Raw genomic sequence first — 22,255 nt, 5'->3', positions numbered from 1 at the left:
GCAGAGGGGGGAGGAGAGGCAGAACAGGGAGGGAGTTGAGCCTCCTGACCGCCTGGTGAAAGAAACTGTCCTTGAGCCTGCTGGTTTTGGCCCGGTGACTCCACAGTCTCCTCTCCGACGGCAGCAGGCTGAAGAGGCTGTGAGATGGGTGGGTGGGGTCACCTGCAATCCTGATGGCTTTGCGGGTGAGGCGGGAGTTATAGATTTCCATAAGAGAAGGGAGAGAGACACTAATGATCCTCTCAGCTGCTCTCACGATGCGCTGCAGAGTCTTGCAGCAGGACACGATGCAGGTGCCGTACCACATGGTGATGCAGCTGGTCAGGATGTTCTCGATGGTGCCTCTGTAGAATGTGTGCATGATGGGGGCCAGGGCTCTTGCTCTCCTCAGTTTGTGGAGGAAGTACAGGTGCTGGTGTTTTTTTTTGGCCAGTGATGCAGTGTTGTTGCTCCAGGACAGGTCTTCAGAGATGTGCACACCCAGAAACTTGGTGCTGCTCACCCTCTCCACTGCAGCACTGTTGATAGTTAGTGGAGCATGCTGGGTGTGCGCTCTCCCTAAGTCCACAACAATCTCCTTCGTCTTCTCCACGTTCAGGCGGAGATTGTTGTCCTTGCACCACATGGCCAAGCGGCTCACCTCACTCCTGTAGATTGTCTCATCGCCATTGTTGATGAGACCCACCACAGTCGTGTCATCCGCAAACTTAATGAAGAGGTTGGAGCTGGATGTTGGTGTGCAGTCGTGAGTCAGCAGAGTGAAGAGGAGGGGGCTCAGCACACATCCTTGGGGGGCCCCCATGTTCAATGTGATGGTGCTGGAGGAGTTGCTGCCGACCCATACAGACTGTGATCTCCCCGTCAGGAAGTCCAGCAGCCAGTTGCACAGGGAGGTGTTGAGTCCCAGCTGGTCCAGTTTATGAATGAGCTGCTGAGGAATGATTGTGTTGAATGCTGAACTAAAGTCTATGAACAGCATTCTGATGTACGAGTCTTTTGTCTCCAGGTGGGTGAGGGCTGAGTGGAAGGCAGTGGAGATGGCATCATCGGTCGAACAGTTGGACTGATATGCAAACTGGAAAGGGTCCAGGGTGGGGGGGAGGGCAGACTTGATATGCCGCATGACTAGCCGCTCGAAGCACTTCATGAGGATGGGAGTGAGTGCAACCGGGCGGTAGTCATTGAAGCAGGAGGGAGACGGCTTCTTCGGGACCGGGATGATGGTGGTGGCTTTGAGGCACGTGGGGACAACAGCCTGGCTCAACGAGATGTTGAAGATGTCTGTAAAGACATCTGTGAGCTCCTTGGCACAGTCTCTCAGGACATGACCAGGAATGTTATCAGGACCTGGGGCTTTCCGTGCATTTGTCGTCCTGAGAGCTCTCCTCACGCTGTCTGGGGACAGCATCAACACCTGGTCGCCGGGAGGTGGTGGGGTCTTCTGTGCTGTGGTGCTGTTGTCTGCCTCAAAGCGAGCAAAGAAGTTGTTCAACTGATTCAGCAGAGAGGTGGAGTTATCACATGTCTGTGGCAAGGGCTTGTAGTCTGTGATGGTCTGAATCCCCCGCCACAGGTTCCTGGTGTCTCTGCTGTCTTTGAAGTAGACAGCAATGTTCCTGGAATACTGTCTCTTGGCCACCCTGATGCCTCGTGACAGGTTGGCCCTAGCTGTCCTCAGGCCCACCTCGTCCCCAGCTCTGAAGGCGGCGTTCCGAGCCCTCAGGAGCCTGTGGAATTCCCCTGTCAGCCATGGCTTCTGATTTGCCCGAATGGAGATGGTTCTGGTGACTGTAACGTCATCCATGCACTTCCTCATGTAGGCAGTGACGGTCTCCATGTACTCCTGGAGATCTGTAGTGTTGTTGTTAGTGGCCGCCTGTCTGAACATGCTCCAGTCAGTGGTGGAAAAACAGTCCTGGAATGCCTCTGAGGACCCCTCTGGCCACACACGTACCTGCTTTGTAGCTGGTTTGGTAACTTTAACCAGCGGCCTGTATGCTGGCATTAGCATAACAGTGGAGATCAGTCTGATCTTTATTCAGTTTCAGACTTCAGATGTATTGAATTTATAACCAGATTTTTGTGTTACATCTAAATAATCATTATAAATAACTGTGATTCCTCCTTCTCTGCCAGTTAGATGAGGCTGGTGTATATAACTGTATCCAGGAGGACTAGCTTCATTTAATGCTACATCCTCATCTAATGCTACATACTCAATTCACGATTTTCTATTTGTTTTAGATGCACTAGTATATTCCAGAGTCACTCACAGAGAGAGAGAGAAAATGTAGCTGGGCAAAGTGATTTTTTTTTAAAGTGATTTGAGTTACCTTATGTGTCGAGTTTTGAAAATCTAAAACAAAAAATCAAGTCACTCAATGAAGTACAGAGAAAAAATAGCTAGTTGAAATGATGAATCAATGTTGGAATGAATGAATGAACAAATGAATGAATGAATGAATGAATGAAAATCATCAAAAAATGTTTCCTTTTTAAAAACTTGACCATAATCAGCTATTACATTCAACATTTTTTTAAACGTTTTTCTTGTTGAATAAGAGCACATTTTAAAATGTGGTTATTATTAGATTTTGATAATGTGGAATGTTCACTATAGGTTAGCCTTCTTTTCCTAACCGAATAGAAATTTAATCCATTGCTTGTCTATTTGTTTCTGAAGGTCTTGCTCAGTCAGGTTCCTGGGGTTGCTTTGACGAATTCAACCGCATCGAGCTGCCGGTGTTGTCTGTTGCAGCACAGCAGGTCTCCATCGTCCTCACATGCAAGAAGGAGAGACGAAAGAACTTCATCTTTACTGATGGAGACTTGGTAGAAATGAACCCTGAGTTCGGCCTCTTCCTCACCATGGTGAGATCTGGCGGTGGATGTGATATGCCGTGATGAGGATATCTGAGAGATAAATATGATGTAAAGAAAGTCATAATATTGTTTTCTATTATCGTCATGCATCGTAAATGATCTATTTAATATAATGTCAGAGTATCATATTGACTGCTTTCATTGTTTCCAAGCATATGCTGATTCATTACTCATAAGTTGGTGTTTATTTTGTATGTGTGACTTTTCCCCATGGAGAACGCAAGCAGTGCAGGTCAGGGTTTTTCTGTTTTCCAACTGAGAAAAACAATAGTGTTGAAAATTACACCCAAAATTACACCCATTACAAGATTGCTTTTCCTTTCAGCAGATCACACTGTGCTACTTCCACTGATTTTTAAAAATTATTATTTTAAATAGAAAAACAGAAAAATGCAATGTTTGTTCCCTTTTACTTTTTTTCTTCTCTCAGGACACCGATTTTGTTCGAGGATTACCTTGGCTGGCTTTCCCCCTGGAGGGTTACTCCCCAGGCCTCGGGTCCCCTCGAGAGCAGAGGAGGAGGCATGTGCCGCCATGCTACCTGTTAATGAATCCCCATTTGAATCGCCACCTTAACATGGTGGAGGGGTTTGAGTGCCTCAGGGATTCTAGGAGCTATGTTGTCGGGGCATTTGCCCCTGGTAGGGTCTCCCAAGGCAAACAGGTTCTAGATGAGAGGTCAGACAAAGAGCGGTTCAGAATGACCCTTATGAGAGGAAAAACGGGCATCTGAGTACCCTCACTTAGACCAGGGATATTGGGGCCCCACCCTGGAGCCAGGCCTGGGGGAGGAGCTTGTCGGCGAATGCCTGGTGGCCAGGCCTATGTCCATGGGGCCCGGCCAGGTCCAGCCCAAATGAGCAACACGGAACCAATCTCCTGTGGACCCACCACCTGCAGGGTCCAGTGCACTGTGGATCGGGTGGCAGCCAAAGGCGGAGGCCCTGGTGTACTGATCCCCGGCTGACAAAACTGGCTTTTGGGACATGGACTGTCACCTCTCTGGTGGGACAGGAACCTGAGCTTGTGTGAGGTTGCGCGGTACTGACTAGATATAATTGGGCTCACCTCAACGCATAGCTTGGGCTCTGGAACCAATTTCCTGGAGAGGGGTTGGACTCTCTTCCATGCTGGAGTTGCCAAGGGTGAGTGGCACTGGGCAGGAGTGGGGCTATTGGTAGCCCCCCAGTTCGGCGTGCTAACATCGGAGTTCTCCCCAGTGAATGAGGGGGTTGTTTCCCTGCGCCTTCTGGTCAGGGAACGGTCTCTGTCATTTGCGCTTATGTGCCAAATGGTAGTTCAGAGTACCCAGCCTTCTTGGAATCCTTGAGTGGGGTGCTAGACAGTGCACCATGAGGGGACTCCATTGTTTTACTGGGGGATTTCAATGCTCACATGGGCAATGACGGTGAGACCTCGAGGAGTGTGATTGGGAGGAACGGCCTACCTGATCTGAACCCGAGTGGTGTTCAGTTGTTGGACTTCTGTGCCATGCACGATTTGCCCAAACAAACACCATGTTCGAGCATAAGGGTGTCCATAAGTGCATGTGGCACAAGGACACCCTAGACCATAGATCGATGATTGATTGACTTTGTAGTTGTTTCATCTGATCTACAACTGTATGTCTCGGACACTTGGGTGAAGAGAGGAGCAGAGCTGTCAAAGGATCACTACCTGGTGGCAAGCTGGATCAGATGGCAGGGGAGGAGGCTGGACAGACCTGGTAGGCCCAAACGTGTAGTGAGGGTATGCTGGGAACATCTGGCAGAGGCTCCCGTCCATCGGATCTTCAACTGCCACATCCGGCAGAGCTTCAACTGCATACCGGGGGAGGATGGGGACATTGAGTCCGAGTGGACCATGTTCCGTACCTCCATTGCTGAGGCGGCCATGCAGAGCTGCAGCCGCAAGGTTGTTGGTGCCTGTAATGGCGGTGATCTCTGAACCTGGTGGTGGACACCTGCGGTGAGGGGAGCCATCAAGTTGAAGAAGAAGTCCTATCAGGCTTGGTTAGCCTGTGGGTCTCCAGAGGAAGCTGACAGATACCGACGGGCCAAGTAGAACACAGCTCTGGTGGTCACTGAAGCAAAAACTCGGGTGTGGGAGGAGTTTGATAAGGCCATCCATGGAAAGTGATTTTTGGTCAGCCTTGAAGAGATTCTGGCAAACTGTCCGGCAGTTCAGGAAGGGGAAGCAGTGCTCTGTCCCTACTGTTTACAGAGAGGATGGTGTGCTGTTGACCTCAACTGGGGACATTGTCCAACGGTGGAAAGAATACTTTGAGGATCTTCTCAATTCCACCTTCATGTTGTTCGAGGACGACACAGAGTCTGAGGGTGCTTGGGAGGACTCACTCATCACAGGGGCTGAGGTTGCCGAAGTGGTTATAAAGCTCCTCGGTGGCCGGGCTCTGGGGGTGGATGAGATTCGTCCTGAGTTCCTGAAGGCACTGGATGTTGTTGGGTTGTCTTGGCTGACATGCCTCTTCAACACTGTGTGGAGGTCAGGGACAGTGCCTCTGGATTGGCAGACTGGGGTGGTAGTCCCCCTTTTTAAAAAGGGGACTCGAGAGTGTGTTCCAACTATAGGGGGATCACACTTCTCAGCCTCCCTGGGAAAGCCTATGCTGGGGTGCTGGAGAGGAGAGTCCGGTCGATAGTCGAACCTCGGATTCAGGAGGAACAATGTGGTTTTCATCCTGGTCGTGGAACACTGGACCAGCTCTTTACCCTTGCAAGGGTACTGGAGGGTGCATGGGAGTTTGCCCAACCAGTCTACATGTGTTTTGTGGACCTGGAGAAGGTTTATGACTGTGTCCCTCGTGGTGCCCTGTGGGGGGGGTGCTTCGGGAGCATGGGGTTCAGGGCCCACTACTGCAGGACTGTGGCAGCGGGGGCGTGGTCAAGCATCGGTCTGTGACTGGAGGGCGGAGTCAGGGAAGGTAAGTGGCAGAATCACTGCACCTGATGTTAATTAATGTGTTTGTGTGTCTTCCCCAGTGACCGCGCCCTATTTAAGGAGAGAGAGTGAGAGCAGAGGGAGCTCTCCCCCGAACCAGATGCCGGTTGTGTGTGCGTGCGTGTGTGTCTGTGTTTTATTAGCGAGAGACCACTGAAAAGTGTTGAAAATAAAAAGGTTTACCAACCTGAGCTCTGTCCTGCCATCTTCTGTGCTCCACCCATTCATATGAACTGCTACAGTGGTGCTGAAACCCGGGAGCTTGGAGCGCAGAAGCAGAACAGCCCCATGGAGTCCTCCCCTTTCGCCGACCTGGTCCACGCCCTCGCCACAGCCCAGCAAAGCCAGCACCAGGCACTAGTCGCCCTCCGGAAGGAGCAGGAGCAACGGTTCAAGGCCCTGGTGTTGGCTCAGCAGGAAGATCAACAGGCGTTCTGGCACCTCCTCGTGTCAGCGGGGTCCACCAACTCCACCGCCGCAGGCCCTTCCCCCCTCACCCTAACGAAGATGGGCCCGCAGGACGACCCCGAGGCCTTCCTCACGCTCTTTGAGCAGGTAGCAGAGACCTCGGGGTGGCCGGTGGAACAGCTCGTGGCACGCCTCCTCCCCCTGCTAACGGGAGAGGCGCAGCTGGCCACGCTACAGCTCCCCGCCAACTGCCGGCTGGCCTATGCGGACCTTCGCCGGGCCGTCCTCCAGCGTGTGGGGCACACCCCCAAGCAACAACGGCAGCGCTTCCGCGCTTTGCGCTTGGAGGAAGTCGGCCAGCCATTCGCGTTTGGCCAGCAACTCCGGGACGCCTGCTGGCGGTGGTTGAGGGCCGACAACCGCGACGCCGAGGGAATCATCGACCAGGTGGTACTGGAGCAGTTCATCGCGCTTACCAGCCGGAACCGCAGAGTGGGTCCAGTGCCACTGCCCGGCGTTGCTGGATCAGGCAATTGAGCTGGCGGAGGACCATTTGGCGGCTGTCCCGATAGCAGGACAGCAGACAACCTCTCCTCTCCTTTCCCCTCTCTCTCTCTCCCTCTCCTCCTGTGTCTCATCCTCGCCCCATTCCCCCACCACGGAGGCAGGGGCTGGCGCCACCCCAGCCGGCCTGCAGCACCTGCAGTGCCCTCCCGTTTCTCCCTTCTGTGTCTGTCTCTCAGGTGAGTGAGCCCCAGAGCACCAGTGCGGAGAGGAAGCCCGGGCTGGTTTGCTGGCGCTATGGGGAGCCGGGCCACCTCCAACAGCAGTGCTCAGTAATGGAGGTGGGCGCGGTGGTTCGGATCCCCGACGCGCCAGGAGCCGCCCTCGATCGGGCCGGAGCGTATCGCATACCGGTGAGTGTCCAAGGGGATACATATCAGGCGTTGGTGGATTTGGGTTGTAATCAGACCTCAATCCACCAAAGCCTGGTGCAAGACGAGGCATTGGGGGGAGCACAATTGGTGAAGGTGTTGTGTGTGCATGGGAATGTTCACAACTACCCTTTAGTGTCGGTCCACATTCTTTTTCAAGGGGAAAAATTTATAGTAAAGGCGGCGGTTCATCCTCGGCTTACCCACTCGATAATTTTGGGGACTGATTGGCCGAGATTTGGGGAATTAATGAGTCATCTAGTGAAGAGTGGGTCCTGCCGTAGTTTAACAGGGGGAGGTCCCAGTGTCACGTTGGCGGGAGCAGCTGTCACAGAGCCATCTACGTCATCTCTGCGTCAGAGTGAGGAGCCGCCAGCTCCTCCTCTCTCTATTGGGGAATCCGTCACGGATTTTCCATTAGAGCAGTCATGAGATGAGACTCTGCGGCATGCATTTGACCAAGTGAGAATAATCGATGGTCAAACGCTCCAGCCAAACGCCACCCCGTCCTTCCCCTACTTCGCAATTACGAAGGGTAGATTATACCGAGTGACGCAGGACACTCAGACTAAAGAGCAAGTCATGCAGCTTTTGATTCCAAAGAGCCGCTGGGAATTGGTATTCCAGGCATCTCACTTTAATCCCATGGCTGGACACTTAGGGCAGGATAAAACACTAGCCCAACTAATGGCCCGGTTCTATTGGCCAGGGATTCGCGGCGATGTCCGTAGGTGGTGTACGGCGTGCCGCGAATGCCAGTTAGTAAATCCAGCGGCCATTCCAAAAGAGCCTTTGCGCCCTCTCCCATTAATCGAGACCCCGTTCGAAAGAATTGGGATGGATCTCGTCGGGCCACTAGATCGGTCAACTCGAGGGTACCGCTTTATATTAGTTCTGGTTGACTATGCAACGTGATACCTGGAAGCGGTGCCTCTTCGCAATATCTCAGCACGCAGTATTGCGGAAGCGCTCTTCCCCATCATCTCCCGAGTTGGAGTCCCGAAAGAGATTCTGACTGACCAAGGCACCTTGTTTATGTCACATACACTGAACGAACTGTATGGGTTGTTGGGTATTAAGCCGATCCGCACCAGCGTGTATCACCCACAAACGGATGGTTTAGTTGAACGGTTCAATCACACCCTCAAGAATATAATTAAAAAATTCATAAGTGAGGACGCACGTAATTGGGATAAATGGCTCGAATCCTTGTTTGCAGTGCGAGAGGTCCCCGAAGCCTCCACGGGGTTCTCCCCGTTTGAATTGTTATATGGGCGTAAGCCTCATGGCATTCTAGATGTGCTGCGGGAAAATTGGGAGGAGGGACCTTCACCAAGTAAAAATGAAATCCAATACGTTATTGCCCTGTGCACAAAACTCCACACACTAACACACCTAACCCAGGAGAATTTGCGGCAGGCCCAAGAACGACAAACCCGCCTGTACGACAAGGGTACGCGCCTTAGGGAGTTCGCACTGGGAAATAAAGTATTCGTACTGTTGCCCACATCGAGCTCCAAATTGGTCGCCAAGTGGCAAGGACCCTTTGAGGTCACACGGCGAGTAGGGGACGTTGACTATGAGGTGAGGCGAATGGACAGGGGTGGGATGCTACAGATTTACCACCTCAATCTGCTCAATCTCTGGAACGAGGAGGTCCCCGTGGCGTTGGTGTCGGTGGTTCCGGAGAAGGCGGATAGTGCATAACCGCCCTTACAGGCTACCCGAACACAAGAAAAAAGTGGTTCAGGAAGAACTCGAGGCCATGCTCGAAATGGGCATCGTTAAGGAGTCCCACAGTGACTGGAGCAGCCCGGTGGTCTTGGTACCCAATGCCGACGGGTCGGTCCGGTTCTGTGTAGACTATAGAATAGTAAACGCGGTGTCTAAATTCGACGCATGCCTAATGCCTCGTATTGATGAGTTGCTCGATCGACTAGGCACGGCTCGCTTTTACTCAACACTGGATTTGACAAAGGGTTATTGACAGATCCCCTTGACTCCATTATCCCAAGAAAAAACGGCCTTTTCCACACCATTCGGCTTACACCAGTTTGTCACACTTCCTTTTGGGCTGTTTGGGGCACCCACTACGTTTCAGCGGCTGATGGATAGGGTCCTCTGCCCCCACGCCACCTATGCGGCTGCCTGCCTCGACGACATCATTATTTATAGTAATGACTGGCCGAGGCACCTCCAACATCTGAGGGCCGTCCTTAGGTCGCTGAGGCGAGCGGGTCTCACAGCCAACCTGAAGAAGTGTGCGATTGGGCGGGTGGAAGTACGGTATCTGGGCTTCCACTTGGGCAACGGGCAGGTGCGTCCCCAAATTAACAAGACAGCAGCAATTGCGGTCTGCCCGAGGCCCAAGACCAAAAAGGGGGTGAGACAGTTCCTGGGGCTGGCTGGCTATTATCATAGGTTTATACCTAATTATTCGGACGTCACCAGCCTGCTGACTGATCTGACTAAAAAGGGGGCACCAGATCCGGTCCAGTGGACGGAGCAATGCCAGCAGGCTTTTTCTGAGGTAAAGGCTGCACTGTGGGGGGGGGCACTTTTACATTCCCCTGACTTTTCTCTCCCCTTTATGTTACAGACAGATGCATCGGACAGAGGGCTGGGGGCTGTTTTGTCCCAGGAGTTGGAGGGGAAGGACCGCCCAGTGCTGTATATCAGTAGAAAGCTGTCGGTGTCAAAATCAAATCAAATCAAATCAAGTTTATTTGTACAGCGCTTTTAACAATAAACATTGTCGCAAAGCAGCTTTACAGAATTTGAACGACTTAAAACATGAGCTAATTTTATCCCTAATCTATCCCCAATGAGCAAGCCTGTGGCGACGGTGGCAAGGAAAAACTCCCTCAGACGACATGAGGAAGAAACCTCGAGAGGAACCAGACTCAAAAGGGAACCCATCCTCATTTGGGCAACAACAGACAGCCTGACTATAATATTAACAGTTTTAACAGGTATAACCCTCAACTGTCCTCATGGGGCCGTCCTTCACAGGAGTGGGGCGATAAAACTCCGACCAGACACAGGGCACCAGGATGGATCAAGCAGGTCCGAGGGGCAGAAGAGGCCAGCATCTCAATCCCAGGATCAACATGTAACTCAGAGGGACAGATGGGGGGGGGGGGAAGAGAGAGAGAGAAAGAAAACACGTTGTTAGGTATGCCCTAAAAATGACAAGTATTAAATCTGTGTGGTAGGCTCGCAGAGACGAGAGTCTTTACATCAGGCATAACACACAATGGCATGTTAATATGGTAAAAAATATATCATGACCTGCTCTGGCTGGATGCTTGATTGGGTGATGGGAGCACACTCCTCAGCAATGATGAGATGCAGATGGGACCCTTAGGCCTGGCCAAGACAATTCAGTTACATTTCACCGGGTCTGGGACATGCGACAGAATGTCTGACGGCCGATTCCCTGCAGGCTACGATAGCCAGTTGAGGTCCCCACCGTCTCCACCAAAAGATTTCCTGTTGACTCCATGTAACTCAGAGGGACAGATTTGGGGTGGGGGGGGAGAGAGAAAGAAAACACAGGTGGTTAGGTATGCCCAATGTCACCTGAATAAGTAGGAACAGTATACATATTGCACCGAGTACAAGCAGGGACTCCGGCAACTAACTATGACAGCATAACTAAAAGGAGAGAGCCAGAAGGTAACACAGGCATGAGGGGCCCCGGGACATAAAGCAGCCAGCCACTACACCGTCAACAAACTCGAGTCAGTAAGCGAGTGGGGACTGACAGCATCCATACATCCCAGTTTACCAAAACACTCTATGTCTGAGGACCCTCCAGATCTACTCCTTTACCTCATAAACACCATTAACAAAAGGCTTGACTAAACAGATATGTTTTCAGCCTAGACTTAAATGCTGAGACTGTGTCTGATTCCCGAACATTACTTGGAAGGCTGTTCCATAACAGTGGGGCTTTGTAAGAAAAGGCTCTGCCCCCTGATGTAGCCTTCACTATACGAGGTACCAGCAGATAACCTGCACCTTTTGATCTAAGTAGGCGTGGCGGGTCATAGAGGAGCAGAAGTTCACTCAGGTACTGTGGTGCGAGACCATTTAGTGCTTTAAAGGTCAATAGTAGTATTTTATAATCAATACGAAATTTGATTGGGAGCCAATGTACGGTGTGTGAGGGGCGCTACAGCACCATTGAAAAGGAGTGCCTAGCAATCAAGTGGGTGGTCCTCGCCCTCTGTTACTACCTGCTGGGATGCCCTTTCACCCTCTGTTCGGACCACGCGCCCCCCCAGTGGCTCCACCGCATGAAGGATGCTAACGCGCGGATCACCCGTTGGTATCTGGCACTCCAACCCTTTAACTTCAAGGTGATCCACAGGCCGGGGGCACAGATGGTCATGGCGGACTTCCTCTCCCATCAAGGGGGGGGCAGTCGGCTGCAGGCTGGACGGCCGCCCGGCCTGAGTCGGGCGGTGGGGGTATGTGGCAGCGGGGGTGTGGTCAAGCGGCGGTCTGTGACCAGAGGGCGGAGTCAGGGAAGGTAAGTGCAGAATCACTGCACCTGATGTTAATGTGTTTGTGTGTCTTCTCCAGTGACCGCGCCCTATTTAAGGAGAGAGAGCAAGAGCAGAGGAGAGCTCTCCCCCAAATCAGACGCCGGTTGTGTGTGCGTGTGTCTGTGTTTTATTAGCGAGAGACCACTGAAAAATGTTGAAAATAAAAAGGTTTACCAACCTGAGCTCTGTCCTGCCGTCTTCTCTGCTCCGCCCATTCATACGAACTGCTACAGGGACATTTGAACCCTGTATGACCAGAGTAGGAGTTTGGTTCGCATTGCTAGCAGGAAGTTGGACTCATTCCCAGTGCATGTGGGACTCTGCCAGGGCTGCCCTTTGTCACCAGTTCTGTTCATAACTTTTATGGACAGAATTTCTAGGCGCAGCCAAGGGGCGGAGGGTGTCCGGTTTGATGGCAGTAGGATCACGTCTCTGCTTTTTGTAGATGATGTTGTCCTGTTGGCTTCATCAACCTGTGACTTACAGCATGCGCTGGGATGGTTTACAGCTGAGTGCGAAGTGGCTGGGATGAGGATCAGCACCTCCAAGTCCATGGCCATGGTGCTCAGCTGGAAATGGGTGGAGTGCCTACTCCGGGTCAGGGGGGAGTTGCTACCTAAAGTCGAGGAGTTTAAGTATCTTGGGGTTTTGTTCACAAGTGAGGGTAAAGGGGAGCGGGATTTGGACAGATGGACCGGGGAAGCATCAGCAGTGATGTGGACACTAAACCGGTCTGTTGTAGTAAAGAGAAAGCTGAGCCAAAAGGCAAAGCTCTCAATTTACTGGTCCATCTACGTTCTCACTCTCACCTATGGTCACGAGCTATGGGTAGTGACCGAAAGAATGAGATCATGGATACAAGCTGTAGAAATGAGTTTTCTCTGCAGGGTGGCTGGGCTCTCCCTGAGAGACAGGGTGAGAAGCTTGGTCATTCAGGAGAGACTCCGAGTAGAACCGCTGTTCCTCCACATTGAAAGGAGTCAGTTGAGGTGGTTCGAGCACCTTGTTAGGATGCCCCCTGGACGCCTCCCAAGGGAGGTTTTCTGGGCATGCCCCACCAGGAGGAGACCCCAGGGCAGACCCAGGACACGCTGGAGAGATTACATCTCTCGGCTGGCCTGGGAACGCCTTGGTATTCCCCCGGAAGAGCTGGTGGAGGTGGCAGGAGAGAGGGAAGTCTGGGCTGCTCTCCTTAGGCTGCTACCCCCATGACCTAGATCCGGATAAATGGTAGAAGATGGATGGAAAGTGCAAGTGCAAATTTGAGGCCCTGTTATTTCAAAATAAACAGTATATTGTGGAGACAAAAAAAATATTTGAGGCCTAAATGCAGATGCATTTTTCTATGTGTCTCTATATATCAAATAATTAACAAATGAACGTATTTATTAATGTATGAAATAATGTATGTCTTTATATCAGAAAATATGATAGAAAGTTCAAGTTATGGAAGAAAATACAACGTTGTACTATCCTGTAAGTATAGGACAATAAATATAAAATTGTATAAGAATACATAATAATAAATTTATCTATACTCTATCTATTGTACTGTAAATACTATAAAATGCTTTAATTAAATTCTATACAATTAGTATAATACTCTAATTAGGATGCAGTGCTGCAGCACAGCAACCTATGGGCTCCCCTAGGGGAGCCCATAGGTTGCAGTGCAAAGCACTGCAACTATTGTTCTTCTACGTGTTTCTTCTTCTTCTTCCTCTTCTTCCGTATTCTTCCTCCTACGCAAATTTTGATTTCGAATAACTCAATAACCATACGTCGCACACAGACAAACAATATATCAAAACGTGCGGCTCAATCGGACTCGCTATGCTATTACTTTTCTCTACAGAATACGATTTTTTCGCGACTACGTCGCGAAAAAATCGCCCCAAAAAACCCCATTCATTTCTATGGAATTAATTGAAAAAAAGCACTTTTTCAACGTTTTTCAAATGTCCGCTGCTCTGGCATGCTTTCACCTAGAGACGTGATTCAAACTCTAAAACGTAGGAAAACTTCTCCTCTGTGGATCTGGCATTCAACTTTTCTGCTAGGTTCTACACTTTCGGATCAGTCCCGGCTCAAACGCCATGTGGGTTCCGGGAGAAAATCTGGCTTTTGAATGGGTGTCTATTGCGTTACACACCAGTGCAGCTCGTTAACTCAGAGTGTAGACAGCTTGAAAAAAAAGCTCAAACTTTCTCGCTTAAACTGTGTTTTCAGCCACAAATTTCACTCTACAGACATGATTTTCTCAAAAGTAGTAGGAAAACTTGTCCTGATTCACACAATGTGTCTACCTAAACGATAGGATTTACAGTTTTTGAATGAGAAGCCTCAAACTGAGGAGAGTGCAGGTGAGCGGCCTCACTGACTCCCATTATAAACGGGACAGAAAAGTCTCACATTTTTAAATCACTCTAGTGTCGTTATTTTTAACACTACAGACAAAAAAATGCATCATTTTATTCAGGAGACCCTTCTAGCGCTCACTGTGAAAGAATTTTGTGAATAGCTGCTTCCGTTGTCGAGTTATTTGTCACTGTTCGAGGCCTGGTCCTTCATAAAAAACAGTAGAAAACTCCAGCCCTTGTGTGTCTTAGCTCATTGACACCCATTATAAACGTGACAGAAAAGTCAGTCATTTTTAAGTCGGTCTACTGTCCTCATTTTTAAGACTACAGACAAAAAATTACATCAGTTTATTCAGGAGACCCTTCTAGCGCTCACTGTGAAAGAATTTTGTGAATAGCTGCTTCCGTTGTCGAGTTATTTGTCATTGTTCGAGGCTTGGTCCTTCGTAAAACACAGCACAAAATTCAAGACCTTGTGTGTCTTAGCTCATTGACACCCATTATAAACGTGACAGAAAAGTCAGTCATTTTTAAGTCGGTCTGCTGTCCTCATTTTTAAGACTACAGACAAAAAATTACATCAGTTTATTCAGGAGACCCTTCTAGCACTCACTGTGAAAGAATTTTGTGAATAGCTGCTTTCGGTGTCGAGTTATTTGTCATTGTTCGAGGCCTGATCCTGAGCAAAAATCAGCCAAAAATTGACAAGATTATGTGTCACTCTGTGCTTTCTCAGGCCTGTCGCCATGCCGACTGGGAGCAGTGAGTGATGGGGGGGGCTGCTGTCTCAAGCACACACATAATCATTGCATTGAAACATCATTGCAGGTCACACATTCACGGCCAGCAAACATGCGTGACCAAATTGCTTCGCGCACTGCATCCTCTCACAATTTCCCCCGGGGAATTGTCCGGTCTAGGTAATAAATACTCCCACATTTAATACAATTCTGTACTATAAGTATGGTAGGATCCAGTTCTTTTGGAAAATACTACAATATACTACTGCAGCTGAAACAAATAGAATATCATGAAAAAGTTAATTATTTTCCATCAGTTTAAGAAAGTGAAAATTTAATATATTCTAAACTCATTAAAATGTTTCAAGCATTTTTCTGTTTTAATTTTGATTATGTCATGCAGCACAAAAAAAAAAACATACCTCAGAATATTAGAGTATTTCATTTTGAGTTTGAGTAAAACAGTATAAATACTGTGTATCTCTTGGTCTAGTTCAGTACATGCAACCACAGTCGTGGGGAAGACTGCAGACTAGACAGCTGTCCAGAAGATGGTCATCAACACCCTCCACAAGGAGGGTAAGCCACAGAAGGTCAATGCTGAAAAGGCTGGCTGGAAAAGATGCACAAGCAACAGGGATGACCACAGCCTTGAGAAGATTGTCAAGAAAAGTCAATTCAAAAACTTGGGAGAGCTTCATAAGGAGTGGACTGAGGCTGGTGTCAGTGCATCAAGAGCTACCACACACAGACATCTTCAGGAAAGGGGCTACAACTTTCGTATTCCTGATATCAAGTAATTCCTGAACCAGAAACAACATCAGAAGTGTCTTACCTGGGCTAAGGGGAGAAAAACTGGACTATTGCTCAGTATTCCAAAGTCCTCTTTTCAGATGAAAGTAAATTTTGCATTTCATTTGGAAATCAAGGTCCTAGAGTCTGGAAGAAGAGTGGAGAGGCACAGAATCCAAGATGTTTAAAGTCCATTATGAAGTTTCCGCAGTCCATGATGATTTGGGATGCTGTGTCATTTGCTGGTGTTTGGTCCTCTGTGTTTTATCAAGTTCAAAGTCAATGCAGCCATCTACCAGGAGATTTTAGAGCACTTCATGCTTCCATCTCCGGACAAGCTTTATGGAGATGCTAGTTTCCTTTTCCAGCAGAACTTTGCACCTGCCCACAATGCCAAAACTACTACCAAGCGGTTTGCTTCAGCAAACACTGTGCTGAATCAAGCACAGTAATATCATAGTCAACTATGATATTACTGTGCTTGATTGGCCAGCCAACTCACCTCACCTGAACCCCATGGAGAATCTATGGTGTTTTGTCAAGAGTTAGATGAGCCAAAAATACAGACAAGCTGAAGGTCGCTATCAAAGTAACCTGGGCTTCAGTAACACCTCAGCAGTGCCACAGGCTGATTGCCTCCATGCCACGCCGCATTGAAGCAGTAATTTGTGGTAAAGGAGCCCCAACCAAGTATTGAGTGTATAAATGAACATACTATTCAGAAGTTGGACATTTCTGTATCGTCAATCCTTTATTGATTGATCTTAAGAAATATTCTAATAATTGAGATACAGGAATTCTGCTTTTCATGAGCTAGAAGCCATAATTATCAAAATTTAAACAAAAAAGACTTTAAATATTTCACTTTGTGTAATGAATATATGTGTAGAATATATGAAAGTTTACCTTTTTGAATTAAATTATGAAAAAATTCACTTTTTCACATTTTTCTGATTGTTTGAGATGCACTAGCATAAAACAAACACAATAAATTCAATTCTATAAATATCAATGCAGTAAAATTGTGTAAAAATGCTCCTAACATTTCCACTGTTGTGTTTACTTGTTTGTTTGTCTGCTTAATTGTACAGGCACATGTAAAGAAATTCTTTAAAGTGAAGATCCTTGAAAAATGATGAAAAATAATTAAATAAAATGTTTCCAAAGATAAACCTGTACTTAACTTACTTAATTGTACTTTCTTTTACCATAATAACAAATTTATTTGTGGCTTCTCCATTTATTTTATCATCTCCTGACACACTAATATGTAAGGCATATAACAAACATCAAAGACAAATGTTGTCGGGTTCTACATAGACTCTGGGACTTTTGTATTGTGTAAAAACTGTAGGCAGCATATACTTTGTCCATAATTTATAGCCACATTTTGTGCATTTAAACTCAAAATATTTATAATTGCTCATATTGTGTTTAGAACCCTGGGTATGCAGGCCGTCAGGAACTCCCAGAGAACCTAAAGATCAACTTCCGCTCAGTCGCCATGATGGTTCCGGATCGGCAGATCATCATCCGGGTGAAACTGGCTAGCTGTGGCTTTATTGACAACATTGAGCTGGCCAGGAAGTTCTTCACTCTGTATAAACTGTGTGAAGAGCAGCTCTCCAAACAGGTACCAAAGTCCATTTTTATGAAATATTCTAGTAGCTTCCATAACTAAAGTGTTTTCCATACCACAATACGATGGCTATAGGTTTTATTTAAACTTATTGTATCTTAAATCAGGATAAATAACAATTCTGATCAGGTGTGTGTAAAAACTGCAGAACCTCATTTTCTCACAATTTTCCCATTTCATTCAGTTTGTAACATGATTAACATTGTTTTCTCCTTGATCTCTTAGGTTCACTATGACTTTGGTCTGAGGAATATTCTGTCTGTCCTGCGCACTCTGGGTGCTGCCAAACGAGCCAACCCCAAGGACACCGAATCCACCATAGTCATGAGGGTGCTGCGGGACATGAACCTGTCTAAACTCGTAAGACCATTGACGCTGTCCAGTACAATCATAGTCAAACAATGATTTCTATAAAGGGAACTACTTAGCTAAGTAAAGTTATTTCCAAGAGTTTTTGAAATGCAAAAAATCAAACCTTTCATATAACATTAGCATTGATTAAAGACAAAGAAGAGTTTGTTTGTTTTTATTTTAGAATTTGCATAATGCTAAGAAGATGAGTTGTATCTTAATTTTTCTAATACATAAAGAAGTTCGGAACTATTCATGACCGGTAATATTTTCGTTAATTTATGAGCACATCATTTTTTTTTCACGTTGTAACACTCTTGCAGCTCAGGGAATGAGGAAATAGGAAACAGGTGTGACAACTCAAGGTGGGCTTTATTTTAGTCTACTTTTTAGGGACTTTATTTTTGCTTTTTTCACTTCAGACACAAACATTTGTGCATGCGTGCGCGCGCGCGCACACACACACACACACACGGTGCTGGGTTGCTCAGCTCTCTCTCTAGTTACGAGCTGCTTCTTCTCTGCAAAAACACAAGAGACACACACAAATAAATAGCCAGTAATCAAACACAGGTGAAACTCATTATGTGTTACCTGTCAGTTTAACTTGACTCCTTAACGCTCAAAGCTGACACTCGATCATGCCCCCGCTGCTAAATATACCCCCACCACCCAACTCAGGCTGGGGAGCCATCCGGCCTGCAATTGACTCACCCCCACTGGCGAGAGAGGCAAACCACCATCGCCATCTGTGCACCCAGCCTGTGGACCACCTCAAACTTGAATGGCTGAAAATCCAGATACCAATGAGTGATCCATGCCTTGGCATCCTTCCTGTGATGGTGCCACTGGAGTGGGGTATGTTCAGAACAGAGAGTGAAAGGGCATCCCAGCAGGTAGTACCAGAGAGTTAGGATAACCTATTTGGTGTCCAGACAATCTTTCTTGATCATGCTGTACTTGCTGTCCCGCACTGAGAGCTTGCAGTTCATGCACGGCACAGGGCGCTCCTCCCCCTTCACTACCTGGGACAAAACAGCCCCCAGCCCTCTGTCCAACACATCAGTCTGCAAGACAAAAGGGAGAGAAAAGTCAGGCGAATGCAACAGTGGACCCCCCCTCCAAAAAAAAAACCTCTTTAACCTGAGCAAAAGCCTGTTCACATGGCTCCATCCACTGGACCGGATCTGGTGCCCTCTTTTTAGTGAGGTCAGCCAGCAGGCTGGTGACATCTGAAAAATTTGGTACAACCTTTTTGTAATAGCCAGCTAGCTCCAGAAACTGACTCATGCCCTTTTTCGTCTTGGGTCTTGGGAAGGCTGCAATTGTTGCAGTCTTATCAAATTGGGGATGTGCCTGCCCATGACTAATGCGGAAGCCCAGATATTCTACTTCCACCTGTCCAGTTGCACACTTCCTTGGGATTGCTGTAAGCCCTGCATGTCTCAACAATCTCAGGACAAACCTCAGATGTTGTAAATCCCTCTGCCAGTCATTACTGTAAATAATGATATTATCCAAATAAGTGCCACACAGGCACTGCGCACTGTGTGGGTGGAGGATTCTGTCCATGAGTCTTTGAAATGTCACTGGGGCTCCATAAAACCCCAACGGAAGGGTGCCAAATTGGTGAAACTGAACAGAGTGAAAAAAGGCAGGTTTTTTTAAAGGATAATGGAGTCGAGGGTATCTGCCAATATCCCTTAATTAAATCCAGTATTGAATAAAAGCAAGCCGTGTCTAACCAATCAAGTAGTTCATTAGTGGGAGGCATTAGATTTTCTAAAGCCTACACAGAAAAGCACAGACCTGTCAGTTTTGGGAACCAAAACTCCGATCCAATCACTGTGTGACTATTCGATTACCCCTATGTTGAACATAGATATACCACCACCCCTGGAGGAGTCTCAATGTGTTGCTCTAAGAAATTAGTGTGCACAGGAAGAGATAAGATAATCTTTTATTATCCCACAAGGGGAAATTTACATTGTTACAGCAGCAAAATATAGAAAGAGAAAAAGATAAGGCAGTGAAGGAGTAGTGCAAAGGTACTAAGTATACATTATCTCTAGCCGCTTTATCCTGTTCTACAGGGTCGCAGGCAAGCTGGAGCCTATCCCAGCTGACTACGGGCGAAAGGCAGGGTACACCCTGGACAAGTCGCCAGGTCATCACAGGGCTGACACATAGACACAGATAACCATTCACACTCACATTCACACCTACGGTCAATTTAGAGTCACCAGTTAACCTAACCTGCATGTCTTTGGACTGTGGGGGAAACCGGAGCACCCAGAGGAAACCCACGGGGAGAACATGCAAACTCTGCACAGAAAGGCCCTCGCTGGCCACGGGGCTCGAACCCAGACCTTCTTGCTGTGAGGCGGCAGTGCTAACCACTACACCACTGTGCCACCTACTAAGTGTACAAAAAGGGTATATATAAAAAGAAATGAACTATAAATTTAAAGATAAAAATGAACAAATTTGCATTAATTAACTGGTTTGCAGATATACAGTTAACCTAAGTGTATTACACAGGTGGTATCGCACATGTAAGTATTACCAGTATTACACATGTAGTATTGCACAAGTAAGTAGATATATTGCACAGGAGCCATTTTAACAGTGTGTAGCTAGCAGTGCGTTGTAAAGTACTGATGCTGATAGTCAGTGAACACAGTATACATTCAGAGGGGTCTCTATGGATGTAGAAGTGATCTGGACAGTATTGTTCATTATTGTGAGGAGTGTCTGGTGCTGTGCTTGGTGAGGTGCTGATTGTACAGTCTCACAGCAGCAGGGAGGACGGAGCTGCTATATCTCTCCTTAACACACCGCAGATGGAAGAGCCGGTCACTGAAGGAGCTTCCCAGTGCTGCTACTGACTCTTGCAGTGGATGGGAGGTGTTCGCCATTAAGGATGACAACTTGGCCAACAGCCTCCTCTCCCCTACTACGTCCACTGAGTCCAGTGCGCAGCCCAGGACAGATCCTGCCTTCCTGATCAGCTTGTTAAGTTTTTTCCTCTCTGCTGTTGTGATACTACTTCCCCAACAGACAACTCCATAGAATATAGTTGATGCCACCGCAGAGTAATAAAAAGAGTTCAGAAGTGGACCCTGAACTCCAAAGATCCTGAGCCTCCTCAGCAGGTGGAGTCTGCTCTGGCCTTTCTTGTACAGGGCGTGTGTGTGATCAGTCCAGTCCAGTTTATTGTTCAGATGAACACCCAGGTACTTGTAGCTCCTAACGATCTCAATGTCCTTTCCTTGAATGTTCACTGGTGTAGGTGAAGAGAGCCTCGTCATGCGGAAATCCACCACCAGTTCCTTGGTTTTACTTGTATTGATCTGGATGGAGTTCTGTTGGCACCAGTCCACAAAGTTCCTTGTCAGTTCTCTGTACTCACTATCATCGCCATCTGAGATATAGCCCACAATAGCAGAGTCATCAGAGTGGGACTCAGCGTGTGACCTCAAAGGGTCCTTGCCACTTACAAGTAATTTAGAGCTTGATGAAAACAAATCAGAGAAAACATCCTCTTTGGGACAGCAAGAGGTGGTCTCCACAGGGGACCAGGGTGAATTGAGCTTTTTAGAATTACTTCCAGCCCCAGTTCCTCCCTCTCAGAAACAGTCATCACCAGAGCCACAGGAGTATCCTCTGGCCATGGTTTCAGGAGATAGAGATGGTAAATCCCAAATGCATCACCTCTATCTGTTCACCTGACCTCCTAGTTGGCTTCTCTGACTCAGCGTGTGACCTCAAAGGGTCCTTGCCACTTGCGAATAATTTAGAGCTTGATCTGGGTATGGGGACGGCACGGTGGTGTAGTGGTTAGCGCTGTCGCCTCACAGCAAGAAGGTCCTGGGTTCGAGCCCCGTGGCCGGCGAGGGCCTTTCTGTGTGGAGTTTGCATGTTCTCCCTGTGTCCGCGTGGGTTTCCTCCGGGTGCTCCGGTTTCCCCCACAGTCCAAAGACATGCAGGTTAGGTTAACTGGTGACTCTAAATTGACCGTAGGTGTGAATGTGAGTGTGATTGGTTGTCTGTGTCTATGTGTCAGCCCTGTGATGACCTGGCGACTTGTCCAGGGTGTACCCTGCCTTTCGCCCGTAGTCAGCTGGGATAGGCCCCGGCTTGCCTGCGACCCTGTAGAAGGATAAAGCGGCTAGGGATAATGAGATGAGATGAGATCTGGGTATGACTTTTTCTCCTGGTGCAAATTCCCAAAGCTAGGCCCATCTGTTATACAGCCAGGATTGCCATTCTTTCACCTGTAGCAAGTTCTCCTGGGTTAGATGACTTAGTGTGTGAAGTTTTGCTCTCAAGTCAAGGACATACTGAATTTAATAGGTCCCTCCTCCCAAGTTTCCATAATGGCATCAACAATGCCAGGAGGCTTGCGACCATACAATACTTCAAATGGGGGCAACCTCATGGAGGCTTGTGGGCCCTCTTGTACTGTAAATAAGAGGGGTTCCAGCCACCTGTTCCAATTTCTAATGTCCTCATAAACAAATTTATGAATCATGTTTTAAGGGGTTGATTAAATTATTTGACTTGCCTGTCCATTTGTAGATTGTTAACACTGGTATGAATCAGTTTAATTTCCAGTAATTTATACAGTTCA

General features: G+C 47.9%; 1 protein-coding gene across 1 annotated transcript in view; it reads left to right on the top strand.

Moving 5' to 3' along the window:
* The window catches only part of LOC132886518 (dynein axonemal heavy chain 5-like), a 310,505-nt gene that overhangs the window by 150,874 nt on the left and 137,376 nt on the right, over positions 1-22,255 (top strand). The window contains exons 38-40 of the mRNA XM_060921229.1: positions 2,684-2,871; positions 17,071-17,265; positions 17,497-17,631. Coding sequence (XP_060777212.1) covers positions 2,684-2,871; positions 17,071-17,265; positions 17,497-17,631 — 518 coding nt within the window. The remainder of the gene's footprint in view (positions 1-2,683; positions 2,872-17,070; positions 17,266-17,496; positions 17,632-22,255) is intronic.

This window comes from Neoarius graeffei, chromosome 5, assembly GCF_027579695.1.
Source record: "Neoarius graeffei isolate fNeoGra1 chromosome 5, fNeoGra1.pri, whole genome shotgun sequence".
Classification (NCBI taxonomy): domain Eukaryota; kingdom Metazoa; phylum Chordata; class Actinopteri; order Siluriformes; family Ariidae; genus Neoarius; species Neoarius graeffei.
The sequence above is the reverse complement of the archived record's forward strand: the minus strand, read 5'-3'. Positions and strand labels throughout refer to the sequence as shown.